This window comes from Zonotrichia albicollis, chromosome 4 (assembly GCF_047830755.1).
Source record: "Zonotrichia albicollis isolate bZonAlb1 chromosome 4, bZonAlb1.hap1, whole genome shotgun sequence".
Classification (NCBI taxonomy): Eukaryota; Metazoa; Chordata; class Aves; order Passeriformes; family Passerellidae; genus Zonotrichia; species Zonotrichia albicollis.
In genome coordinates, this window is record NC_133822.1 from 54,933,210 (window position 1) to 54,959,746 (window position 26,537).

Sequence of the window (26,537 nt, forward strand, 5' to 3'; positions counted from 1 at the left end):
TTTGCTGTTCTTGACTGGTAGGTAGTACCCAGTAATTGATTATTATTAAGAATTGTTGCATAGCTTGACATAGCATTGATGACTACTTCGTCAAACATGAAGATATTGAATCTGAAAGAATAAATAATTTCAATGTATATATATGTAAAGTAAGTATAAAAAAATCATGTGGATTTTATCAGAGTTGGGGATAGGGGAATATGTTCACCATCTGGAAAGCAGCAGCAGATTTTTTGAACTATAAGAACAGAGTAAAGTATGGGCTCAAACCATAAATTTTTTCTGTAAACTGGGATTTCTGTGAAATATTTTTCTTTGAGCTATAATTTCAGAAAATTAGAAGTTTCAAGGGAGAAAAAAATTATGCAATTTTTCTGTAAAAAAAAAAAAGTTGAAAACATTGAAGAAACTTAAATAGTGTGGATTTTGTAGATAATGTCATTTGAGTAATAAATGTAGACTTGTCTGAGGTAAAGACCTGAGATGCTGTGGTGACACCTTCAGTTTGATGTCCTTCCAAGCTCCATTTCTTCTGCTTTGTATACTCATTTTATTAACTCTAGTTTAGCTCTAGTTTAGCTCCTTTTATGTACCTTAGGGTCCCACTTCTCATCTTGGTGGGCTGTGTGGGAAGTGCTTGATTTCAGAGGAGCTCTAGTCCTGTTCTGCATGCATCCACCCCTCTCCTTCATTCAGTCAAAGTTGAGCATAGCCTGTCAAGTAACGCTTTAATAATTTCTTCCAAGATTGCTTTCCTGGAAATTTAGAAAGTTTAGTTAGAGATAAATTGAAAGCTGTCAAAAGCAATTTATCTAGTCATAGGTTAATCCATAGGAAAGACTCCAAGTGCTTATTATAAGGAGATTATTAATAAAAACAAGTTTGGGTACCCATAGGTTTATTGATTCCAAATTTGAAGCATTTCTAGGTTTTTCGACAGATCTTGACTAGAGCAGACTCGCCACTTGCTGCAATTGGTATGTTTGGAATTATGTGTCATACCCACTTTATACGACACATATGCTATATTTGCCATAGAATGTAGAAAAAATTGTTAGCAATTATATTTAAGTTTATGAAAGCTCTGTGTATCATACTATTCTCAGTGAAGCAATGATTCAAATGAATTCACAGAGGAACATCTGGAACCTGTCTGGTGCAGGAGTTTTCTACCTTGACTTCATCATGTTGCTTCTGTAGGAATGCAGCCGAATAATAGCTGAGACAAGTTTGTTGAATAAGCTATTAAAATCCCAGATGTAAGCATATGCTCTGCATTTTTATGGATCAAAATTGTACTGTTGAGGCTATAAAATTTTGTTTAAAAACTCTTTTCTTGAAATCTGCCTTCAAGTTATTGTAAATGTTTTTCTGAATGGACAAAGAGCCTAAATGCTAGATCATGTCTATATTAGAAAGCAGTGTTCATTTTGTAATGGAAGATTTAGACTCTTCAGCCTATAGTAGAAAAAAATTATTTCGTAAGATGCTAAGGACAGTTCTTGGAAAGGCAAGTTCTTAATGTTCCTTATTATGGATGGACTATGTAGAAAGTCTACGATTGATTGCTAGGGATTTGACATTAGGTATTAGAAGGCTTGCATGTAAAGGTACCTGAAGGCCATCTTGAAAAAAAAAAAATACAGACTAACAGTAAGCACTCCAGTGAGAATTCATATGCAGTGAAATAATGGTGGCTTTCTGGTTTTAGGTTAAAGCATTAGTTTCAGCATTAAGTGATGATCTGGCCAATTGACTGAATTGTTTACACAGTTCTATGCATTTGCTTTGGGTCTGAGAGTCAACTGGAATGATCATATTCTTAGGGGAAGGCATACAGAGATTAAAAGATATGGCCTATATGCAAGAGTGGGTGTGACAAGGAATTATTCAGGCAAGCAATTTTATCATCAAGTTTGATTTGGAACTTAGGCAGAAGCCTGAAAAGAGAACCTGTTTCTGTAAAAAAATCCTATTTTGAGAACAAAATGTTTGATAGCATGTGAACCTAAGTATCAATATAACAAAAGCACATACTAATAAGGAAAAAAAAATTGAGGAGTTATTTTAAGCAGTGATAAAACCACAAGATTTTAATTTTGTGCCAGTCAGCTATATTCAGAAAGAGTACACACAATTTTTGTGTGTTCAGTGAAACTTGTTTCTTGGTAGTTTCTGCAATAAATTTGTAATAACTCTCAAGAAATTCTATGTAACATTTAAATTAATTGTAAAAAATAGGAGGTTTAATACTTGTTCTGTTATTTAATCTTTTGTGTATCAGAGGTTATTAAAAGGTTTTATGTGCCAGAGACCTTATTTATCAAAATCTTTCTTGAGTTTAAGGTAATTTGAGGCTGTTTTGTCTTGCAGAGAGGCAAAGCCTAGGCTTTGGAAATAACAAGCAATTGAGTTGATATAACCTGCTCTAGTGACTGATCCATACTATTTCCTGCAGGGAAAGATGGGATGAGCCACTCCCTGTCAATAAAACTAGCAGAATCCCTCCTGACAACAAACCTAATTAATGGACAATGTAATCCTGAGTCTGCAAACAGACTTCTAAAATAAAGAATTCTCTCTATTATGTATGAGGACTGACCCCATGTATTCAGTCCTGGCCACTGTCTTGACTCCAGATGAGGGCAGTCTTTGATGCCTCAGAGGGTGTTTGAAGTCAAGGACAAAGTTGACATGTTTCCAACATAGAAGTCAGCAGGATATATAGTGTTGAAATTATAGTATCTCGTAAATATTGTATTTTAGTATGTAAACTATTCCACTGTGTTGTGATCAAATATACTACTTGGGATTTTCTAAAGGATACAAGTGAATTAGAATTCAAACTGCTGTAAGCCATCAATAGGATTAGTCCTGGTAGTTCCTGTTGGTTCTTTGGAAAAAGTCACACATGCACCCATCATAAGATTCTTATTTGGACTTTTTAGTCATGCACTTTTTGAATAATCACTGAAGTGGAAACATAGGCAGTCAGGAACAGGGATAGTAAATACTTAGAAGCAAGAGGTTCATGCTTCTGCGGAAAAAAGGATAATTACTTTCTATAAACAGTAAAAGTGTACAATTACAGTGTGGTAAAGTCTCATAACTGGCATGACCACAACAAAATAGTCTCACAATCTTTGTCTTCTTAATAATGTAAATCCCAGCAGATGAAATGAAAATTCCTCTATTATGTAATTTTTTAGTGGAAATAGGTAATTCTTCACTGAAAATGAGATGTAAAGTAACATAATAGGCATTGTAATGTAGTATCTTGCTCTAAGAATTATTATTTCTTTACTATTTTTTAAAAATTTAACTATTTAATTTTAATGTTAATAGCTTTGTTAAATTAGTAGTAAATTTAAAAATGCATGAAATGTTAATAAATTAAAATATTTTGCACCTTCTGTTATGGGTATGAAATTTTAGGTTCAAGTATGAATCTATAGCATCATCTTGCTTTACATAATCAAGGTCTTTAATGCTTGTCTGCTTTTCCCAAACAATCCCACTAGATAGTTAGCTTTTGAGACGTTCAAAACACCCTGATTTTCTTGGTGGTTTCTTTTAACTTTTCACTTTTTGTATCAGTATGAATTAAAAATTAAACTGAAAAATCTTGTATATAAGAGACAGTAGTATTTTTGAACTTTATTAAAATGTAGCAGGAATTCAAGATTTTTTAGAGATACTTGAATAAAGTGACAAGACAGATAAGTATTCAATATCCAGTAGATTTCCTAGCAATCAGAGTACTCTGGATAGCTTTTTAAAAACAAGGCTACTGCGGAAGTTATATTGAAGGAAAATGGAACATTTTAGAAATATCCAGATCCAGATATGTGTAGTGTGTGCTTAAATTTTATTCTTTTTCTGCCTAAAATAGGCCGTAACCTTTTACCTGAATTGCAAATTTTATTTTGTTTGTCGACGCTGCAGCACTGCCGCCATGGAATTTGTGTGAGCAAAGAAATGGAGCTGCGCCCTGTAGATGGAGAATGGGGACCATGGGGACCTTATAGCTCGTGTTCAAGAACTTGTGGAGGTGGAATAAAGAGCACCACCAGGCTGTGTAATCGACCAGAGTATGTTTTTTTATTGTGTTTCACATTTTTTATTATGTTCTAATGTGTTTTACATTTACATAATGAAGGTGTTAGAAAATTATGGATTGGCTCAAAATAAAATAGAGGTATTGTGGGCTGTGCAAATCAGTTTGAGTCTCCAACAAAAAATGCTTGTTTCAACCATGTTTGGAAAGAGATAAGTTTACAGACTTTATTATGCAGAGGACCTTTAGATTACTTATGTCTTTCTGCAATATTATCCATTCGTGCAGATGTTTCTAAAAAATTAGTTTGGCAGGGTCTTTTTTCCTAGGTTTACTCTAACTGTTGAGGTTTCTTTAAACGTAAGATGCTTTTTTTTCAGTAAGAACTTCAAAAATAAATACATGTATTCCCTACTAATCTCTTTAGTGAAACACTTGATTTGATTTGATTTAAGGTTTTTCCGCAACATCACCACCAGTAACAACCCACAAGGAGCAGTGGTTATAACAGAGGCATTTAAAACTTCCCTTTAGAATTAGAAAATTACATTGACTGAATAATTCCATGTGGATTTTGTTCTCTGTAATAAAAGTAAAGGAGAACTTTACCCTTAACTTGTCCAGAAGCAGAACTACAGCTGGTGCCTGAGTAGTTTCAGTGTTTTTCTAGGAAGTTATGTCAGCTTGATGTTATCAGTAGGATAAATGAAATTCAATCAAATGGCTCAGGTTATTTTATTTTCTTTGATGAGTAAGAGGCAGTAGACTAGATTGCCATTAGATAATGCCTCTTTCAGTCTCTTGTGATTGATAGTATCAATTTGCAGTTGATTTATTCTTTTTTTCTTCCCAAAGAACATACGAATTCTGAATTATTTTGTGTCTTGGTTTAGAACTGTTAAAATGTATTTTAGACTTTATGGTAAATGAGACGTTTTCCACAATTTCCCTTTTTTATTCTTCTGATCCCCAAAGTGAAACCAATATTAAGAGTACAGAAAAGACTGTTAGCTTCTAATTGTCCTCTTTCTTTGTCACTCTTAAAGTAATAATTTCAAATTACTGAGGGAGGTGCCGCTTGTTTAGAAATATGACTGTAATCGCAGCTAAATTGATAAAAGCATTAAAATTATTAATGCTTTTACTCAGGGTAAATAGTTATAGCTGTAAGAGAAGTAAAAGTAATAATGTATTAATGAACATCCTCAGTGAGATTACCATCTCAGCAACAGTATTTCACAAGGTTTGGATTTATTTTGGGTATAATTGAATGCACAGTAGAAGCTGAGCATGTGTAAATCAGTTGCACAGCTGACAGGATGCTTTGTGAGATTTTCCTCTGTAGATCAGTGACTGAGGCCACTTTTTGTGTAAAACAGCAATTTTAGAAAATGAGTGTGTTTTACATTTACTTTTATCTTAGGCCAAGAAATGAAGGAAGGTACTGTGTTGGTCGCAGGATGAAATTTCGGTCATGTAATACTGATTCATGTCCAAAAGGCAAAAAAGATTTTCGGGAGCAGCAGTGCTCTGAATTTGATGGCAAGCACTTCAATATCAATGGTCTTACCTCTGCTGTTCGCTGGCTTCCAAAGTACAGTGGTAGTAAGTAATCCCACATCTTTTCAATTAACACAATAAAAATGTTATTTTATTTAAACTTTTAAAACAGACAAGAAACCTCTTGGATTTTCTTTCCAGTTGCTATGAAAGATCGCTGTAAACTTTTTTGCCGAGTTTCTGGAACAACTTCCTACTATCAGCTGAAGGACAGAGTTGCTGATGGTACTCCCTGTGGAGCAGAAACCAATGACCTTTGTGTTCAAGGCTTATGCAGGGTATTTAAATCTAAACTTTTTAATTATTAAAATCAATTTTAACAGGTGGTAAAGTACATATTCAATATTAATACTAATCAACGTTACTGAAAATATGGTGTTCTGAGTTTACTTAAGTTAATTTTATTACCTATCAAATTAAAGATCTGGAAATGGAAGCAATTAAGTTAAAAACATATAGTTGAATCTGAAGACCCACAGTCTTGCCTCATTAAGCCTCACATGTGGAAGAGTAAATATTGTTCAAGTGAGCAGTGAGAAACTGATCCAAAATTAGGATGAAGGGAGGAAAGAAGCATGCTGTGAAATTAGCATTGCGTATCTGCTACCAAAGAAGTAAATAGAAATAGAAAATCCAAGGGTAAATGGTTTATGTCATTATTATTTTACTATCAAATCAGGAGGACCTGACCCTTAAATCAATTCAGCACTCTGCTTAATAGCAGCTATGGCATTGCCACAAGATTTTGTTGGGAGAAGCAAGGTGCTATATTTTAAAAATTCAAGACTTTTTTGTAGAGCCTTGTTGAGCTTTTGCTGATTACAGTGAAACTGAGCGAATTCAGAATGAGGAGGAAATATAGCTTATTTTTATATGGTTGAATAAAGAGGAAATGCCAGAGAATTGCCCTGTTTATCATAGTTCAAAAAACCACTGGAAGTTTATGTAAAGATACATAAACAAAAATTGTGCTTATGTTAGTTTAACCAGCACAGTCTGTGTGTATTCCTTTGCTTCTTTTCTGTAATGACAGAAATGAATTGATGACCATGTATATGTACATATGGCTTTTAGACTTCCAAGACTTTTAATGTAAATATAAATTAAAATTTATAAATTATATTGATTTTTAATACAAAATTTTTATGTACTGTTATGTATTCTTATGCAGATCTTGACATACGGAATCTGTTGAGATTGCAGCACTCTATTTTATCCTTACATTGCAGAATCCAAAACCATTGATGGCTTTTAATGGATTGCCAAGGAAGACTAGATATATATACAGTGAACAACAATATTTTGGGGTAGTGGGAAGCTTATATTACTTATTTTCATTGTTTTCCGTTGGGCTGAGTGACACTGGGCCTTTTTTTTTTATTATTATTTGTAGCAAGCAGGCTGTGATCATGTTTTGAATTCAAAGGCAAGGAGAGACAAATGTGGAATCTGTGGTGGTGATAATTCTTCATGTAAGACACTTGCAGGTACTTTCAACAGTGCTCATTATGGTAAGGTTTGTTTTGCCTTTTTTTTTAATCTTAATACACACTTCACTATGGCTTAGAAATTATTCTTTACATTTAAGGAAGCAGAAATTATTCTTTACATTTAAGGATTTCCTTGTATGTTCTTTAGGGCCTCTATCAACAAAAATATCTTTCATTTTCAGTCACATTCCATCTCAAGGATACAGAGGCAAGCACTGTGACATACTAACTCATTCTAGTGAAAAAAAAAATCAATCTCCTCAAAAGTCAAAGCCAAACATAAAAGAAATTATGAGAGTAAAAGTACTTTGAAAGGATGAATGTTTCCTGCTTTGTACTTTGCATTCTCTGGTCTGAAACTTTGCAGCTGAACATATCCCAGTGTCTCATTTTGGTTGTGCAAAGAGATAGAAAGAAGTTTCTGTTGTGAGCAGCTGATGAGGTTTCTTCTCTCCTGGAGTGAAAAATACAGCCTATGAAATGTGACCCTTCTCCTTCCAGAGAACAGGGGTAACAATATTTATGTTTTTTCCTCCTCATTGACAAGTAGTGATTGAGAAAGTTCTGAATAACCCTGGTATTTCTTATTGATTTGATTTAGTTTCTCTACAAGAGCTACTGATAGTTCTTCTATATGTAGTCTTTTCTGTGAAGTGTGTAGAGACTACTGTGTGTGTAGCAGTGCAGTTAAGTAGTTAGAGCTTAGAACATAAGGACAGAAGTCTCCAGGTTAATATCTGCCTAGAGGCTCCTTCATACACTTCACTAGTTGAAAGAGACCACAGGTGAAGTGAAAATGATACCTGGAGAGCTGCTAAATAGGATCTTCATGGAACAGAGGGATTGAGGAAAGTATGCCAAGTATCCTGCTGGATTTTCTTTTCCCCTGGCAGAAGGCACAGATGCATTGAAAATTACCAAAAAATTTATACCACTACCTGTCCCATAGAATGACATGTATTTTTTCTTGTGTCTGTCCTAAGAAGATGCTTATAGATAGCACATGAATTTTGTCACTCACGCATTTGTTACAAGTCAAGTGACCATAATGTGAAACTGCCATTATGCAAATAAGGTCAAGACTATCACTCTGATTTAATGACTTCCCATTGTCACAGACTTATTTGCTTCAAATTGAAGGGGAAAAAAGCCCCCATGTTTTGGGATAAGGAAAGCCTTGAGTTATTATTTGGTTTTCTAGTGAGTGAAATGTTTTAAATTATATTCATATTCTTATTATAGCATATAAGAGATAATACTGAGTTGTACCAATGAACAGTATGCTGAACATTTGGGATTATCCCGGGGTGTGCTCAAGTAGGAATACAGCCATGCAAACAATAAATTGTATTTAGCTGATCACTAAAACTCTCATGTCCATGGGAGGTCTAAGACATCCCTAGGCAAATGACTGAAGGTATTGTCTGAGGAAATACAATTTTCAAAAAAAATTCTGAATTAGGATCACCAGCTAAATATGTTGATATGCACTTGATCTTTTTCTTTTAACTTCATTTGGTTCCCTTTCAAACTAAAATGAGCCATTTTACTACGGCAGAACTTGGAATTGATAATAGCAGCCTGTGGTGTGTGCTTCTAGTCATGCAGTTACGATGTTGTCAGTAACTGTGTAAACAGTAGTAAAGAAATAATCAAAAATCCATTACAGCAAAACACTAATTTACTTGGCTTCCATTTTAGGAGATGGTAATCTAATTATGTACACATTATTACTATATTGGCTATTATTATTGCATCAAATTAGAGTATCTGAGGCTTTCCTGGACAATGGTCATTCTCAGCATCCTAGTGTGTGATTTATTCTCTTTGTGTATCCTTGACAACATGCTATGCAGTTTTGTTAATAGTTTCCTCCTGTAATTTTTCTTCTTTCATTCTATTACCTCAAAGACAAAGTCTTCAGTGTGTGAGATGAGGGGCTTTTTTAACTGTGTTTTGGTTTTCTTCCTAGTATGTTGAAAGATTGGCCAAACCCTGTATTTATCCCGAGCATGCATCTTGTCAGTTTGCAATTGCAGTGCTGCCCCCAGCTGGTAAATGTGATGGACCTGTAATTAGATTAAATCTTCATTTAAATGCATGGCTTAGTTTTAATAGATTAAAAGCACTAGGAAGTTAATTAATTATTAAATTTGTCATGGCTTAACCCCAGCTGGAACCACACAGCCAGTCACTCACTCACTACCTCCCAATGGGATGGGAGAAAGAACTGGAAGAATATAAGTGAGAAAATTCAGATGGTTCAGATAAAGACAGTTTAATAGGTAAAGCAAAAGCACATAAAGGAAAGCAAGAATTGGCTCACCACTTCCCATGGGCAGGCAGGTGTCCAGCCAGGAAAGCATGGCTCTGTCATGCAAAACAGTGAATTGGGAAGACAAATACCGTCACTCTGAACATTCCCCCCTTCTTTCTTCCCTCAGTTTTATATGCCCAACAGGATGCCATATGGTCTGGGATATCCCTGTGGTCAGCTGGGGTCCATCTGTATGCCCTCACAACTCCTTGTGCACTCCCAGCCTCTTCACTGATGGAGTGGGGTGAGAGGCAGAAAAGGCCCTGACTCTGTAAGCTCTGCTCAGCAATAACCAGAACATCCCTGAATTATCAACATTTTCCAGCACAAATCCAAAACACAGCCTCTACCAGCTATTATGAAGAAAACAAACTCTATCCCAGTCAAACCCAGTACAAAATGAAAAGGATATTGCCATTTAAATTTTTACCCACAGAGGTGCATCAACTAAAGCCACAGTAATATTGTTAAACACAGTGAAATAAGTGGAAAAATTATCAAAATTTTTATTAATACTTCAGATTACATGTTTATATTTGTTAGTTGTTTCCAGTGTTTGCTGTAGTCAGTTTTTCTCAGCTGGAAGTATTTAGAATTCATGGTTAGCATCTGTGAGAAACATGTCTGGATTTTTTAACCTAGATTTATGTGCAGCACGATTTTTAAAAAGTAGATCTTGATGCACATTATTTTGTTACCTGGTGGCAAGGCTACCATAATATTACTTGGAGATACTGCAAGAAATGGTGACTCATTTGTGGAGCATTTGTGTTTTGAAGAGAGTGCACTCAGTATTTTAAGCAGAAGAAGGTGAATCAAGCATGGCTAGTTTAACAGCTGTATCTACCTATGCATATGACCTGCAACACTGCAATATTATCCTAGTATTTAGGATTCATTCTTTAGCATGCTGGAATTCTCTTGGAGAGAAAAACTTGTAAAGAGGGAATGGAGATATTTCCTGTTAAGTGACTTACCCAGATTTCTGTAGAAGTTTAAATTGTGAGCAGTGACAGTGTTTCCCAAGTCTCTCTTGATTTACTTGACTGCCTTCTAGAGTAGTTCTGCTCTGCAGGAATTTTTCTGAATAGATTGAGCTTATGTTAGTGGTGAAGAATTGAATTCACATATCTAAACACAGGACGTAACATGTAAAGGCATTCAGAGGCATTGGTTATCTCTAGTGCACTGTAGGGTTTTGTGAATGAAAATTTATTTTCATATTTACTAATACTTGACTATTTTTGTATATAATTAATTTGCAGGTTACAATGTTGTAGTAAATATTCCCAAAGGAGCAACAAACATTGATATTCAACAGCACAGCTACTCAGGGAAACCAGAGGATGACAACTACCTTGGTAAAAGCCTCCTGTGTACAACATGGATGAATGGGTTTTGTGCTTTTGACAGAGATCTGCTCTGGATGTATATTAGGAGAATTCTGATAAAGACATTGGAGAAAATATCTAATTGTTTTGTAATTCATTTGTCTGGGTCTCTCTGTAAATCAGTAGGATGTTAAGGTTTCTAGTTCTTAGACGAGTGCGTTCATTCATCAGAGAATAAGAATTATAGCACTTTGCATCGTTTTGTCAATTCTTTACTTTGTTGTCATGATGTTAATGCCACAAGTGAGCTCAGGAATAAAGCAGGTGTTTGTTGTTTTAAATCTTGGAAGCATTTACTTTGTTTATGAACAAAACAGTCTGACCATCAGCAAACTTACCAGTTGTCTCATATTTCTTTTTTTCTGTTATGTCTGGGACATAAAGAGTATAAAGGTTGTCACATGCTGATAGATTTGCAAGTGTGTGTAGGCAACAAAGAACTCATAAGTACATCCTACCAAATATCTTGGTTGTTCTATTTCACAGTAGTTACATTGTATCTGAAGTGCCTGAAAAAATATTGAAGCATATTTGCCTGCTGTCTCTTCTTCCATTGTCATCCTAGCCAACAAACTTCAGAATTCTCAAAATGTTTTCCTTGTCACCAGCTGCCCAGAAGCAACCTTTCACCCCTGACATTAGCTTCCATTTCAAATGTGGTAATGCCTGAATAGCATCATGTACTACAAATTTTACCTTATTTAAAAAATGTTTAATTTGTCATTAATCTTTATTATTGCAGATAGGTCATTGTGTTAAATTACTATCACAAATGCTTAATAATTTATTTTTATTTTCAAATTTGCTTTTAAAACCCACTTCACTAGAAGTAGCTATAGCAAATACAAGGATGTGGGCTGTAGAATAGGGCAGAAATACCAATGACTACTGTTTCCTTCTGCAGTGGCAGAACCTAGTAATATTAACAAGTTATGACTGCAGTCAGCAATTCAGCAGAAAAAATATTATTTAATTGCTATAATGCAGAGAAAATGCATGACTTAAAAAATCCATGACCACTGCTCAGGTGAAAGGTACTGATTATTAGAGTTGAATTCATTAATTTGAACTCTTTGATATAACTTTTTACATTGGCTACAATAAAGCTAAGTGTTGGTGAGGTTTTATTGATAGAACCTTTTAATTAAATAGATTTCCAATATTTTATTTCACTTGCAGCTTTATCAGATGCCCATGGAAATTTTATCTTGAATGGGAATTTTGTTGTAAGCATGTCAAAAAGAGAAATCAATGTACAAGGAGCCATTTTTGAGTACAGTGGTTCGAACAATACCATAGAACGAATTAACAGCACTGATAAAGTTGAAGAAGAACTAACCTTACAGGTGCATGTTTACTTTTCTCAGAAGTTTGAAAATTTCCTACATGATCATTATGTTCATAATTTTATGTTCAAATTCACTGAAAAACAGCTATTATTTTATCTCAATCAAGGTTTTGTGTGTAGGGAATTTATACAACCCTGATGTGCGTTATTCATTCAATGTCCCGATAGAAGATGGAAGTGATCTGTTTACGTGGGATCCTTATGGACCCTGGCAAGATTGCAGCAGGATGTGCCAAGGTACTGTGAAGTATTTTTTTCACCAGAGCCAAAGACCTGATGGGATTTAGGAAGGGACTCATCTTAAGTTCTCTAACTTTTCACCATTACTTGTAAGGGAGAGACTTGTTACCCTCAGTATCCTTCAAGTTCACAGAGCCTTTAAGGACAGAACAGCTTCTGATTTTTTTTTTGCTATTTTTACTACTTATGCAGTACAATTCTATATTCAAAACTACACTTGGAGACATAGGAGAAGTTTATTAAAAAGCAATTGGATCAAATCTAATATATTCTTATAAAGTGGTATTGTATGTCTATTAATATTCATTAGGCTTCCATTATACCACTTCCAGGTGATCACTGATTTGTCTGGTGTCTTTCATACTCATTTATTTGTCTTTTTTTTTTTATCTGCTAAATGGGACGATGCTGTTTAAAGATATATTTGACTATTTTAAGCTGTTACACTCTAGGCCATTCCAGTATAAAAATAAAGCCACGGCATTTATGAAATGTGTATATATAAAAGTGTACGTACACAGATTTTTGACAAATACTCTTCTTAGTGGGTGCTAAAAAAGCCTGAAAATATGTAATGATGAGTTTCTTCTGGTTGTATACATGCTCATGTTCTAGAGAAGCAGAATAGCTGTCAACTGAGGTATTTCTCCCAGAACTCCAGATCTTTTAGGTGATCAATTTTTCTGCTTCTTTAAGGGAAAGGATCACAACGTCTAAGTTAACATGGTGGTTTAGGGAATATGTTAATTAGCAGAACATACATGATGTGCTTGGAATACTTAGCCTGATGAGTAAATAGACTGTTGCACTTTTGTAGTTCTCTGGAAGTTGATATCCTGTGAGACCACTCTAGGACAGCTGGGAGGTGGGGAAGGTAATTGGGAAAGGTTATTCTCCACCTGGAATGTAGTGAGCTGCACAAAGGAGTGTGTTTATGCAGTATCTGCTGTGTACAGCAATTTGTGTTAATGGGGCATCTCAGTTCCTGGCTGATGAATGGAACCCAAAAGGCAGTTTCTTATTTTAGCCCTTTATTTACTTCTTCTGATGCTTTTTGAAGGTATTCGAAGAAGAAGAATGACATGTATACGTAGAAGTGATGGTGTGGTAGTGTCTGATCAAAGATGTGAACTTATACCCACTGTCCCAAGTGTCTTCGAGCAGTGTAATACAGACTGTGAATTAAGGTAAAAAAAGGTTCCTAACTGATGGGGTTATTGTGGTGTTATGTGGTTTTATTGAATGGCATTGAAACAAGGTAATTCAGATTGCTTCATCCTCTGTCCTTTCATCCCTCTCTACCTTCCTCATTCTTCCCATCCCTCCTTGCTTTCCTTAAATCTGTTGGTGTAGTGGCTTTACACATGATATTTACACCTTTTGTAAACACACATACATGATATTTACACCTTTTATCAAGTCCACATAGAAGTAGGGTCTTTTCTAATTTTTATTGGTAAATTACAAGATCTCTTGTTAGAATTGTGAATCTGTTCTGTATATTCTGGCACAAAAACTTGTATTGCTGCATTAAATACATTTTCCACCAGAATTGTATCCACAACTGGAAATAATTTGAAACAGACTAGTGTTTTTGCACTCCAAGATAGCCCACACTGAAATATTCAGATGATGAAGAGTTAGAATTATACCTTACATTTTTCAAGGTCACCTAGGAGATTAAGATAAGAAATCCCTTAAATTTAAAAAATTTCTTTTAAGCCTATGAGTCAAATTCTTTTATATTGCTTTCAAAATCCAGTAATGAGATAGGGTTTACAGTTTTATTTGTTCCCTAAAATGCATATCTATATTTACATTATGATTCTTGATACATTCTTTGAGCTTTCTGTAACAGTTTGTCATTTTAGGTGGCACAGTGTTGGCAAAAGTGACTGTACATCCAAGTGTGGCCCAGGACATCGGTCTGTTGAGATCCACTGCATGAAGTACTCTATTGCAAGAGGACTCAGTGCTCCAGTGGAGGATAAGTACTGTGCTGATCAGCAGAAACCACCAGCCAGAGAGCCTTGCCATGGTGACTGTACGTTAAGAAGTTGGCACTATACAGAATGGTCAGAGGTACAGATTTAAAACTTTGTAATTGTACCATTACAGTTCTGGTTAGCATTCACACAAAATTTTTAATCCTCTGTGTGTTTTTACTTAAGTAACTAAGAGGAAACAATGTTTGACAAGTACAGATATGTAGAATCATCTGATACCAGCCTTTATATTTCAGCAACTTCCTTATATTTTTATAAAAATGGGCAGCTTGTTTGCAGCCTGGTTTTGGATGTTAGCAGCAAAGATCTGGTAATTAAAGGTGTATATTTTATTTGCTTAATAATTTAATTCTGTACTATTTTGATTTTGTTCTTTGTTAGAGCTTTATCTTGGAGCTATTATATAAAGTGCTGAATTTATCTCAAATGAACATATTAGCATTCTGCGGATTAAATGGAGGACACTTTTATCAAGTGCAATCCTTAACATCTTTTTACCTTTAAGACTGGTAATGTATTTTGGCCTGGTTTTATTATCTTGTTTCCTATTTCATAACTATGCAGTGTTCCAGGAGCTGTGCAAGAGGTGTCAGAACCAGAGAAGCTTTTTGTATGAACAACTTGGGACGTCATCTTCCTGACAGAGAATGCCAGGAACTTCCAAGGGTTGTAACACAGAGCTGCAATGAATTCTTATGTCCAAGCTGGTCTGTTACTGACTGGAGTGAGGTAATGAAACTTTGTAAAAGTTAAAGTACATTTGGTCCTGGTCATCGGTATTAAAATAAGCTGCATTAAGTGCTTAGGGGTTTTGTTTTATATTTTGGGCCACATGGTTATGAAAGTTTTTAAGTCCTATGATTTGTCTGATACACATCACACATCTACGACTGGCATGAGAACTTCTGTAAAACACTCCTAGAATTTATATTCTCCTTAATTTTGTTGCATTAAAATGAGGTAGTGAAGACATGTAAAGTAAATATATTTGCAGTAATTTGCATACCTTCCTTTTTTATGAAGAATGACAACTATACAGACAACTGTTTAATTGAATTGTAATAATTTTATTATAGGTTAGATGGATATAAAAGAATTGTGGACAGTTTAAATATTTTTCCAGTGAACGCTGTGATATATGCACTATTATTGTATTGGAAATAAATGATCTACACATAGTTTTCATAATTTGCATCTTTAGAATCTTAATAGTAATTTCTTTGTATTAGCATTTGAATTGAACTTAACAGGAAATGAAAAGTTCATTGAAAAGTAGGGTTTTTTGGACTACTGACATTCATGGAATATTTTTGTTATTTATGTTGTTTATTTATGAACAAGTTACTAAAAGAAATTGAAGCCCTAATGCAGATTCATGTCTCTGCAAACTGGTGTTTATAATAATTTTACAGTGCCCTGTGACATGTGGCAAAGGAATGAAGCATCGTCAAGTCTGGTGCAAACTTAATGATGAACAACTGAGCAATGATTTCTGTAACCCAAATGACAGACCAGAGTCAATAACACCATGTGAACTTCATGAATGTGCATCTTGGCAAGTAGGGCCTTGGGGATCAGTGAGTACATAAGGATTTCTGGCTTCTTGGTTTATAGTTCAGGCCATGAGCAATCACGAAACAATACCTTTTAAACATTTTACTTGAGTCTTATGCATTTGTTTTAGTTGAATTGATTCACGTATTTCTTTGCAGGGTCCTATTGGCTATCTAACTTGTAATTTAGGAACGCCCATATAGAAGTTAAATCCCTAAAATAGTAATTGGTCCTAAACCTTAATATCAAAGATGTTTTACACATCAGTGTAATACATCACCAGAATAATGAAAATGAGGTAGCAAACTGTTCAGATGAACGAGACAGGTAAAAGACCAAGTATTTATAGGTAAGTGGGCATATTCAAGTGGTAGCTTTAATTAATATAGATCAGTCTTCAATCTACAATATATTTCAATTGGTACAGATCAGTCTTCAATCTACAATATACTGCAATCAATCATAGAAATGTATATGCTAATAATAGCAGGGAAAAGGACTTAGTGTTTTATTATTACATTTTGTTTTTATCTTCAGTGATATAAGATCTACTATCTCTTTACGTGAAATTGCTGTTGAAAAACATGTTCCTGTGTGACACTGTGACACTCATCGAATGTAAACCAAAGTGGATTTAAAACACTAAGAAAAAGTGAATTAATTTGTGAAGGAAACTCTTGTCAGTAAATAGATGAGAATTAATTAAAAATATGAGGTACTCAACTTCATGTGGCATTTATAAGATCAGGTTATTCAAACCAACAGTAAAGAAACAGTGTTTCTTGGATATTAGTGGGAAATCATAACCAAATAGCAGCTGATCTTTGTCTTATTATATACAACCTGTTATTAAAATACAGAATAAATATACCTTTGGAAATTAAGTATGTTTTTAACTTAGATATTTCTTTTACTTTTTTACCTTACAGATAAGCATACTGTTATCTAACATAATGTAATCTTGTGATCACAGGACTGTGAATTTCCATTCCTACAAGCTAAATGCTAAAGTTAAATAAAAGATTAATTCAGTCCCATGATAGAATCCTTATGGATAAAAATATTTTTCTGAAATAGCTGGTATAAGTAATTTACCAATCTATGTCACTGGAGTAGAACTTTTCATTGCAGTTTTTCCACTGTACCACCTGGTAACAGCCCTTCTCAACCAGGTTTTTACAAGTACTTGTCCTTGAACCACAACATTTATAGGGATAGGGTTTGCGTCATAATATTTTCAGTCATCTAATGTTTTAGGTGACAGCTTTGAGTGCACTTTGGTCAAACTTTGTAGTGAAGGGAAAAACATTTAATAGCTGCAGTTAGTGATTCATTTGAAGCTACTCCTTATTCCTCTCTTTCCCCTCCTCTACTTTCTCTTCGCCAGTTTTTATTGCTGAGCATTACATAATAGAGTATGAATTGTCCCTTTAAAGAGGTCAGGTCAGCTGTTCTGGAAGTGTTCCTTCCCAGTCTCCTGCCCAACCTCCAGCCTCCTCACTGCAGGGGATAGAAAAGGGGAAAGAGAGGAAGCCTTTGTCCTGCACAAACACTGTTCATTGGTGTGCTACAAACGCTGCTTAAGTACCCAATGGTCTGCCACAAAGGAAGTTAACACCATCTCAGTAGTTATTCCTATTCATTCTAGAAAGAGTTGCAAAGTAGAAAATGTAATTAAAAATAAAATTTGGTTATAAATAGCTCTATTTCAAGTGTATGAAACTCCTGCCTTCAACAGTGTTCTATAACATGCGGACGTGGGTACCAGGTGCGTGCAGTCAAATGTGTTACTGGGACATACCGCGTAATCCTGAGCGACGACAGGGAGTGCAATGCTGCCACTCGTCCTAGGGACAGCCAAGTAAGTTAAAAAACACCTCTCTACTTCTCTATCAAAAGTGTCTGAATACAATTATTTTCTGCTGACTCTGTGTGGGAACTCGGAGGGCATCACTTCTAAAATGAGAACAAAATACTGAAATATGCTTTTCTTCACAAAAGTCAAATTTTGCCTAGAGAATTAAGTAAAAGGAGAGTAATTTTAAGAGATGTTTGAAAGTTGATATGTGATGTTGGTAGAGTATATGGCTTCAAGGAATCCAAAGGCCTGTGATTATTTGGCAGTAGCTCCAACATGTAGAATATTGTAAGGACACTGCTTGCCATCCTACCTAATCAATAGTACCCAACTGGCTTCTTTAATAAGCTTCTAAACATAAAAGCCTGTTAATTGGTGTAGTTTATTTCTGCTTAGATGTGCAAACACTGGATTTGATTATCCTTGGCATTTTTAATTGTGGTTCCTGTTAGCTACTGACTGAAACTGGGCAAATTTATATTCTCAGTAGCTGAAGGGATAAAGGACAGGACAGCGCAGCCACTGTCTTTGCTTGATCCTTCTGTGCTGCCTGTGGCTCTGAAGCAGGAAACTGTAATGTCAATGCTCCTTCTCTCCAACAAGTTTGCCAAAACTGTTCTTTCTCAAAATTCCAATATTATTAGTTATTGCTAATGCAGTTTTAAGAGCAAATAAATTTTCTTTAGCACTCCATTTAAAATGAAACAAAGCAATTCAATTAAGGTCTTTGAATAATTCCAGGGAAAATGTAAAAGATGGTATTTGCATGTTAATTAAATGCTAACCATTTGCTTTACATTTGGCTCTTCCAAAATGTATATTTCAAAAGTTTTTTTTTCCTCACCCCACAGGAATGTGAATTGCCCTCTTGTCCAGAAAATACAAAATTATGGACTACTTCACTTCCTCTAGTTCATGTGGGGAAGGTGACCCAATGGAGATATGGATCATGGACCCCAGTATGTAATACAGCAGTCACAACTTGCAGGGCAGCCCTCCACTCATTCACCCATTTTTCCACAGAGCTTTCATGAAGATATTTTTCAGACTGAAATCTGCTTGGGATAGATCAAAAAGGAGTTCTTAAGAAAAGAAACTGTTTCTTAAGGAGCGGATAGACACTTCCAGCAAACTCTGTGCTTCAAATTCAACCAGAAAAAATAATAGGAAAAAAAGTGGAATCCTAGGAGCTGGGGTTCTGAGTGAAATAGTTTTTCTATCATTGGCAGCCCACTAGGAAGTGACTTTTTAAATGTAATTGATCAGTTTCTAAGTATTTGGAACATCTTTGATGTTAAAATATTATTTAAATCTTTTATGTGATAGTAATACTAAACAGCTGGAGTCATTAAAGATCTAATTTGACATTTTTTTGTAAAATAAGCATTAGTAAAACAGTTCCTAAATGAATTTTCTTCAATGCAAGGTTTTTATTTTGATAATGTTAAAAATTAGTTTTACTTGATAGCGATGAGAAAATTTAAAATTTTCTGTGAAATGTGGATGTGTCTGTTAATCCCTTGAGATATTTAACAAAGCATATGATGCAGTTATATTTTTGCACAGCTATTTTAACTGAATAGCAGTAAAGGGTGCATAAACTGAGGCTACTCAGCAGTTCTTCACTAAGTACACCTTGAACTTCTCAGTTATAAAGGCATCAGAAGGGGCTCAATGGAATCTGCTAATACAAACCATAATGGCGAATGGATTGTTAATATCTGTTTTTATTTAAACAGTTCCTGTAAATATTGCAGCCCTGTGTAACAACTAAAGTGTTCTGGAAGTTACTGATGTTTCTGTTGCTTCTTGCAACTGCATAATTATTCTATATTATAGTTTAAATGCTATCTGTTTATACACACTGAAATGCTTCATGAGAATTAAGGCCATGCAATTCAGTTCCAGGCCAACGGAAACTATGTTAATATTTTAGATGCTTGCATGATCTTGTTTTAGTCTCCTAAAAAGGGATGACCTTGAATTGTTCCCTGACAGTGCTCTGCATCCTGTGGGAAGGGCGATCGTGCTCGCTATGTGAGTTGCAGAGATGCTCATGGAGAGATAGCAGACGAGTCTTTGTGTGCTCATTTACCACGACCCGCTGAAATTTCAAGCTGCTTCAGCCCATGTGGAGAGTGGAAAGTTGGAAATTGGTCCCCTGTAAGTATTAATTGTAACAATTTTTTAATGTGTGTATTTATATTATTGGCCAAATCTCTGTTTAGAAATTGAGAGTTCATCTTTCCTTTTTTTGCAAGCATGACTGAAATTGCATCCCTTGAAAACACAAAGTATATGTTTGTTCTTGTCAAAAGTAAATATAAATGTATAATCATCAATGTTCTGTGACAAACACTGTGTTAATCTTTTGGTCAGTGCACAGTTACATGTGACAGTGGAATAGTAACAAGACAAGTCATCTGTGTCAATTATCATCAGCAAATCAGTGAGAATTACTGTGATCCTGAAGGCCGACCTCCTAAGGAACAAGAATGTAACATGCCACCATGCCCAGTTCATCATCATGTTCCAAAACTACATGACCATCCAAGCCATTTTCCAGAAACAGGTTACCTCCCAATACACCCTCCACAAGACAATTTAAACCAGTGGAACCGTCCTTCCGTGGGAGGATATCAATGGAGAACTGGACCCTGGGGAGCAGTAAGAAATTTTTTTAGATATATTAATTTGTGCTGTCACATTAACATTTAATGTGTTAATATTTCTAGAAATGTTATTGCAGTACAGATTTGGTCAAAATAAGAGCACATTCATTTTAAAAAGTATTGTTATTCTTGTTCTTATTATTATTCAGAATATATTAAATTCTAAGCGTAATTTTTCTGTGATTTCAAATTTAAAATACTTCTACATAGTAGTAATTTTTGTTTGAAAAGTTCAGTTTTGAGAGTTAAGGCTTAAAACCAAGCTGCTGTTTTAACCAACATATTTTACATTTCTTTGATCATGCAATGGCAAAATGTATTTTTACCTGTTTTGGTAGTGCTCTAGTACTTGTGCAGGTGGATTTCACCGCCGAGTTGTAGTATGTCAAGATGAGGAAGGAAGAAGTGCCAGTAACTGTGATGAGGCAACAAAACCTTCAGAGTCGAGACACTGTGATTCTGGACCCTGCCCACAATGGAACTTTGGGAACTGGGGAGAAGTAAGAGCCTTTCACTTACAAGGGAAACTTTGTTTACTACGTAAGCTTAGAAGTAGAAACATAATTATGTGATTGTGAGTGGAACTGAACCCCTTGTTTTTACTTATTTAATAGAGTTTAAAATTTAAAAAGAATGAGTTTCGACTTGTTTATGTAAACTTTATTCTTTGATCAAATCCAGAACTGTAGTGGAAATATGAGTTATGTAAATATACATCCAGAAGAAGTATTGTGTGAGGCTAAGGATATACAACATCAACAAATCATATAGTTGTTGTACAACATGTATCTTCAGATGCAGAAAATTATATTCTGTTACAAAAAGCTGGATTGTATGCAGAAAAACCACAGTGCAATTGCTAGTCTAAGAAAAAAAAATGAGCATAAGAAGCTGTAGAGAAACTTTATTCCATGTAATTTCATAGGTACTAACAATAGTAACTGAAAGTAGTAGTGGTTACTGGGTTGTAGTTACAAATTAGGAGTATCAAGATAGGATCATGCATCTAAAAGTTGTGCCTGGGTTAGAACATTTTGATGACACATTTGGTGTTATTGGTGTTATGTTAGTCTCCATGCTATGATGTGTGATGTTATATCTTGACCACACACTCCTGCTCAAATGGTACAGAAAGAGTTAAAGCTGATTAATTTTGCATTTATTCTAATCTAATCTCTTGTGATTCTTGCTCACTTTTCTTACTTTTGGAAATCAGTTACTGGAATAGAAAAAAGAAGAAAAATTGGTTGAGTGGCTTTTTTGTTTTACTTCTTTTCTCCTTGTTTTAGCCAGATTTAGCCATTCAGTTCTCAAGGTCAGTACAAATATCTTATTTTTTCTGTCCACAGCCATAGACTCAGGATACAGTTCATGCAGATTATACAGTTTTTTCCTAATTTAGAATCAATGAGAATACCATAACAAGGTTTGAACTATTATGGCTTGACTTTCAGAGCTCATTAGGAATGAGAACTGGTAATGAAGAATTGCAGGCTAACAGAAACCCAGAAAATACAAATCCTATAAGTATTTCACACTTAGTCTGTATAAACTGGACTATGTAAAATTGTGCCCAGTATCTGAGTTTTCTAGCACTCTTTGGCAGGGAAAACTACTTTCAAGAAAAATCTCGGTATTTTCCTTGTATTAAAGAAAGAGATACATGCGCATTTATTCTCATAATTACTTCTCCTTAATGGCGTATCTGTTACTGAGACTTTCTGCAGAGAATCACTTGATAAACCATAAAAGTGTCATTTGGTAAAGGTTTTGGTGAGGGAACTACATGTGATTAGACTTTAAGTCCTTATTCTTGAATAGAGTGTCCAGGGAATATGGAAATAGACATAGTAAATAATATGATGTACTGATGATTGTTATATATTTTGGTTTGATGGTATGTGATGACTCTGTTAATAACAATTATTGCATATAAAATTCTGTGTTTCAGTGTACTCAGACTTGTGGAGATGGAATAAAGACAAGACTGGTGATTTGTCAGCTTCCCACTGGCCAAATGTTGGGCGATCAAAACTGTGAAATTCTAGACAAGCCACCTAACATGGCACAATGTAATGTGCATTCTTGCCCTGGTGATGTTTCTTGGCATCGGGGACCGTGGAAATCGGTATGATAGCATTCAAATAATATTTTTTGCTTTCTTGTTCTTTCTGTCACTCTATTTCCCCATGTCTTTTAAAAGATTTTATGTCATTTTTTAAAGTTCATGACAATGAAATAATAATGCAGGTGGAATGTAGTCAATGTAGTTTTATAAAGAAATTGTTCCTGCAGTCATAGAATTGAATAAGAAGCAGCCATTTCCTTCAGCGTGAACAATATCATGGTCTGTAAAACATCATAGGGAGTATTTTGAAAATTACCAGAAATCATCATAACTCATAACAGTACCTAATAGGTGCTCCATTTGGAAGGGTTAGAATTTGATATGTGTTTAAATTTACAAGTTTATGCTGTAAATTATGCTGTAGTATTATCTATGTATTTATATTTGCAAAAACACCCTAAACTTTTTAGTGCATAATTTTTCCTATAGTGTATTTAAGTATAAAATAACTCACATCCATGTATATTATATTCTGTCATCAAACATTTTGCTCCATATTTGTACATTTGTGTATAAAAGTTTATATTAGTGGTTTTAAAACAGGGACCAATTAAAGTTATCTATGTATAATTATGTATGTAACTATAATATGTTATTGTCTACATGTCACTGTCTATTAATGTGTAAAAATGCCTACTGTAATCACCATTAATCTTTAAAATTGTCACTAGCAGATTATTAACATACTGAAGTAATCATTGCAAGCTCTGCAGTATAGACCACGTTACAATTCCCAAGCTGTGAATTTGACAACAATATTGATTATTGTGCTAAATTCTAAGGGGAATAAAAGCAATCAAAGGAGGTTGGATCCAGTTCTGGTTCCATCAAAATCAGCAAAAAACCTGTCATTGACATCTCTGAGAGATGGTCTGGGACAACACTTATTTGAATTTTTTTATTAATAAAATTATGTAATTTTTCTCTTTGAATTAATATGGCAGCATTTAAAAAAAAGTCCGATTTCAACTATAACAATTGCTAATGCTATATAAGCTATAATTTATTGCAAAGAGACTGTAAAATGTAAGTTTGATTTAATTGTTTACCACAGTTATCTCTTTCTTCCACTACACAAAGCAGAGTTTAGGGTTTGTGTTTAGCAAACACCGGAGTATCTTATCTAGCCATTTTCCAAATAATTAGTGGTGACTCGCTAATTAAAATTCATCAGGTGCTGAGAAGACAAGCAGGGTTCAGCATACAACTGATTTTCAGCTCAATCTTTGTTTTCCTTTTAGATCAAGAATTATTCACAACCTGTTTCTTCCCTGAGTAATCCAGTTTGCCCTACATTAATAGATTACCTGTAAGATCTTGAATTGTAAATGTTGTGTATGGTTCCGTTTTATAAAGATTTTCATGTTAGTTTATTTCTCAAGTGACATAAAACCCTTTTTAATCCTTCAAAAACTAAGTTTAGAATGGATTCTATTTATCAGGCAGAGAGGCCTCTTTTATATATAATTGCAAGCTGTATGGTTAAGTCATAAAAGATTTAATTTCATCTCATGCTGCAGAAACAAATATAGCAGATTCAGGAAATAAAAGCAGGCTCACATATTATATATGCTGTCATTTAAACAATTTAACTAGCTTAAATGCTGCCAACACAGAGATTTAGTTGGTTTTTGTTGCTGTTGAAGCAGAGCAAAATTTATTCATTAAGAATGACTATTAGGAAGGAGCAGTAAACCTTTAGTCACAGGAATACTGTTGTAGCCTAGTACAAACATCTTTTTTTAGCCATGGTTGACTAGTGATTTTTTTGTTTGATAATAGATCATGGCCCTACCTATCTTACACATTTCTGGCATAAAATATGCTTTAATATAGGGAACTGTTAATGGCTAGATGCTGCCTGGCTGCTATAGCCCTCAAGCCTGTCACATAGCCTGTCTCACCCTGTAAGATTGCAAGAACCAGAAAAGTAACTATTTATATTTTTCATAAAAGTATTGAGTAATCTTTCTGTGCCAGGTGAGCAATGCATCAAGCTTTTGTGTCTGCTAGTGGGATTCCAGTGTTAAAACCTAAGCAGAAACTGTCACACAAGACTAGATGATCTTGGAAGTCTTTTCCAACCTCCATGATTCTGTGATTCTAACTTGTCCAGTAGCTATTGTTATATATTTAAGAACAGAGGACTTTTAGCAGTATCCTTTCTAAATTTGTTTTATTATTACGGCAATTGATTAATTTTACACAACATGATTAACATAAAACCTGTATTGTAAATGCACAAAAGACCCTTGCAAAGAAGGTTCAGTTTATGATTTGAAACCAGAATTTTGATTGATGCTTTCTGCAGTTTAGCAGCTGTTGGCTGTTACACTATATAGTGTCTGTCAGTGGCTACTGGAGCTGACCCTCACAAAGCTTAAAGGCTGTGTGCTCCTCTGTTGCTGATTCCTGCAGTTCTCCAAATGCATGTGAGGAAAGTAAATCTCAAATTCTAAAGGTTTATTTCTTTAATTTTTATATATTTTCTAATGATTATAGAAAGCTTGGGCCAAAATTACACTTGAGGAGTAAAATAAACTGTTTATATATGGGAAAAGAATACTTTCAGGCTTTCCATAGTGAGGAAAGTTTGCTCACATTTTTAGACAACTAGGATTTTGATCTTATTTTTGGCCCTCTGTACTTTTTCAGTGCCTGCAAAAATTCTTGAAGATCCAGGTATCAAGCAGCAAGGTTTCTGCTTAGGCAGTTGGTGGTAGCAGTTGATGTTGCCTTGGAAGCCTTGTATTTCATTTGGGCAATCAGTTCTTGTATGAGTGTTGGTAGTTACCTAATTTTATCATGAAAATTTTAACCAGATGTGTCTCAACTTGAAATATAATTGGTTTTCGTCCTTTCTTGTTTCTTTAGAAAGAATAGATAGCTCCTTACAAAAGATTTTTTTTTTTTTGTGTCTGAAATGTTTATTAGAAAAAAGGGGGTTTTTTCTTTTCCTCTTAGGATTTGTATGTAATTCATAAATATTACTTGTGATTTCAGAGAATATTGGCATGAAAAGAATGGATTATTTTCAAAGTTACCCTAAAGTCTCAGAAAGGTGTTACTGTCATTTCTTACTGCCCTTCAGACACATGATGTAATAGTCTTTAAACCAGCTGTCTTTCTAGTGCTTCAGTTTTCTACTTACTTGCTCCAGAATAATTCAGATGTAATTCTGTCTTTGCAGTAGTGGAAGAAATCTGCTATTCATTTTTAAGTATATGAATCTATTTTGTAGAAATAGTCCCAGTTCCCTTCCAGTGTTGTCACTGCCAGGCATCCCATTGACTTCTTCAGGAGCAGAAGCAGGCCAGATTTTCATATGTAAAATATTTATTTGTTTTCATTTTCATGCAAAAATTCTTGCTGTGTATGATAAGTGCCTTCATTCACTTTTTCTAATTTGTAAAAAGTATTTATATCTTTAAAAATAATCTTTTATATTAAAAGGGAATTCAGAATCAGTGAACTTGGTTTTCAAAACCACCTTCAGTTTTTTACCTCTACTTCTGCTGCTGCCTAATGTTGAACTTCAAAATACCTCATTGCCAATACAGCACATTAAATTAATATCCCACTGCCTGAAATCTTGATGTTAGCATCTGCTATTCATTTTTTGAAACTTTGGAAATGGGAGGGAGGCCTTATCAGAGATAACTGATAGCACATGTCACTGCCCAAATAATGTCATAAAACAGTCTTGGGGTAGGGAACTTTATTTCAGGTCATTCTGATAAAAATGAAAGAATTCAAAAACAAAATATTTGTGTAATGTTCATCGAGAGGAAAATCTCCTGTTTGGTGCTATGTTGCCTGTATAGCTTGAAATAATAAATAAGTTATAATGAATGTGTAATAATTTAATTTAATGACTGTGACTTGTGTCTGTGAAATACAGTTGCTTTTTAACCCT

General features: G+C 34.6%; 1 protein-coding gene across 4 annotated transcripts in view; it reads left to right on the forward strand.

Moving 5' to 3' along the window:
• ADAMTS20 (ADAM metallopeptidase with thrombospondin type 1 motif 20) overlaps window positions 1-26,537 on the forward strand; it is an 89,899-nt gene that overhangs the window by 35,611 nt on the left and 27,751 nt on the right. For 3 of the 4 annotated variants that reach the window (XM_074539835.1, XM_005480746.4, XM_026797007.2), the window contains exons 12-28: window positions 3,946-4,091; window positions 5,481-5,662; window positions 5,759-5,895; window positions 7,011-7,128; window positions 10,690-10,785; window positions 11,995-12,161; window positions 12,271-12,400; window positions 13,464-13,590; window positions 14,275-14,485; window positions 14,974-15,138; window positions 15,822-15,986; window positions 17,702-17,824; window positions 18,673-18,780; window positions 19,820-19,984; window positions 20,201-20,488; window positions 20,832-20,993; window positions 22,445-22,621. In XM_074539835.1, the coding sequence (XP_074395936.1) occupies window positions 3,946-4,091; window positions 5,481-5,662; window positions 5,759-5,895; window positions 7,011-7,128; window positions 10,690-10,785; window positions 11,995-12,161; window positions 12,271-12,400; window positions 13,464-13,590; window positions 14,275-14,485; window positions 14,974-15,138; window positions 15,822-15,986; window positions 17,702-17,824; window positions 18,673-18,780; window positions 19,820-19,984; window positions 20,201-20,488; window positions 20,832-20,993; window positions 22,445-22,621 (2,667 nt within the window). The remainder of the gene's footprint in view (window positions 1-3,945; window positions 4,092-5,480; window positions 5,663-5,758; window positions 5,896-7,010; window positions 7,129-10,689; window positions 10,786-11,994; window positions 12,162-12,270; window positions 12,401-13,463; window positions 13,591-14,274; window positions 14,486-14,973; window positions 15,139-15,821; window positions 15,987-17,701; window positions 17,825-18,672; window positions 18,781-19,819; window positions 19,985-20,200; window positions 20,489-20,831; window positions 20,994-22,444; window positions 22,622-26,537) is intronic. The other variant, XM_074539834.1, reaches the window with a different exon arrangement.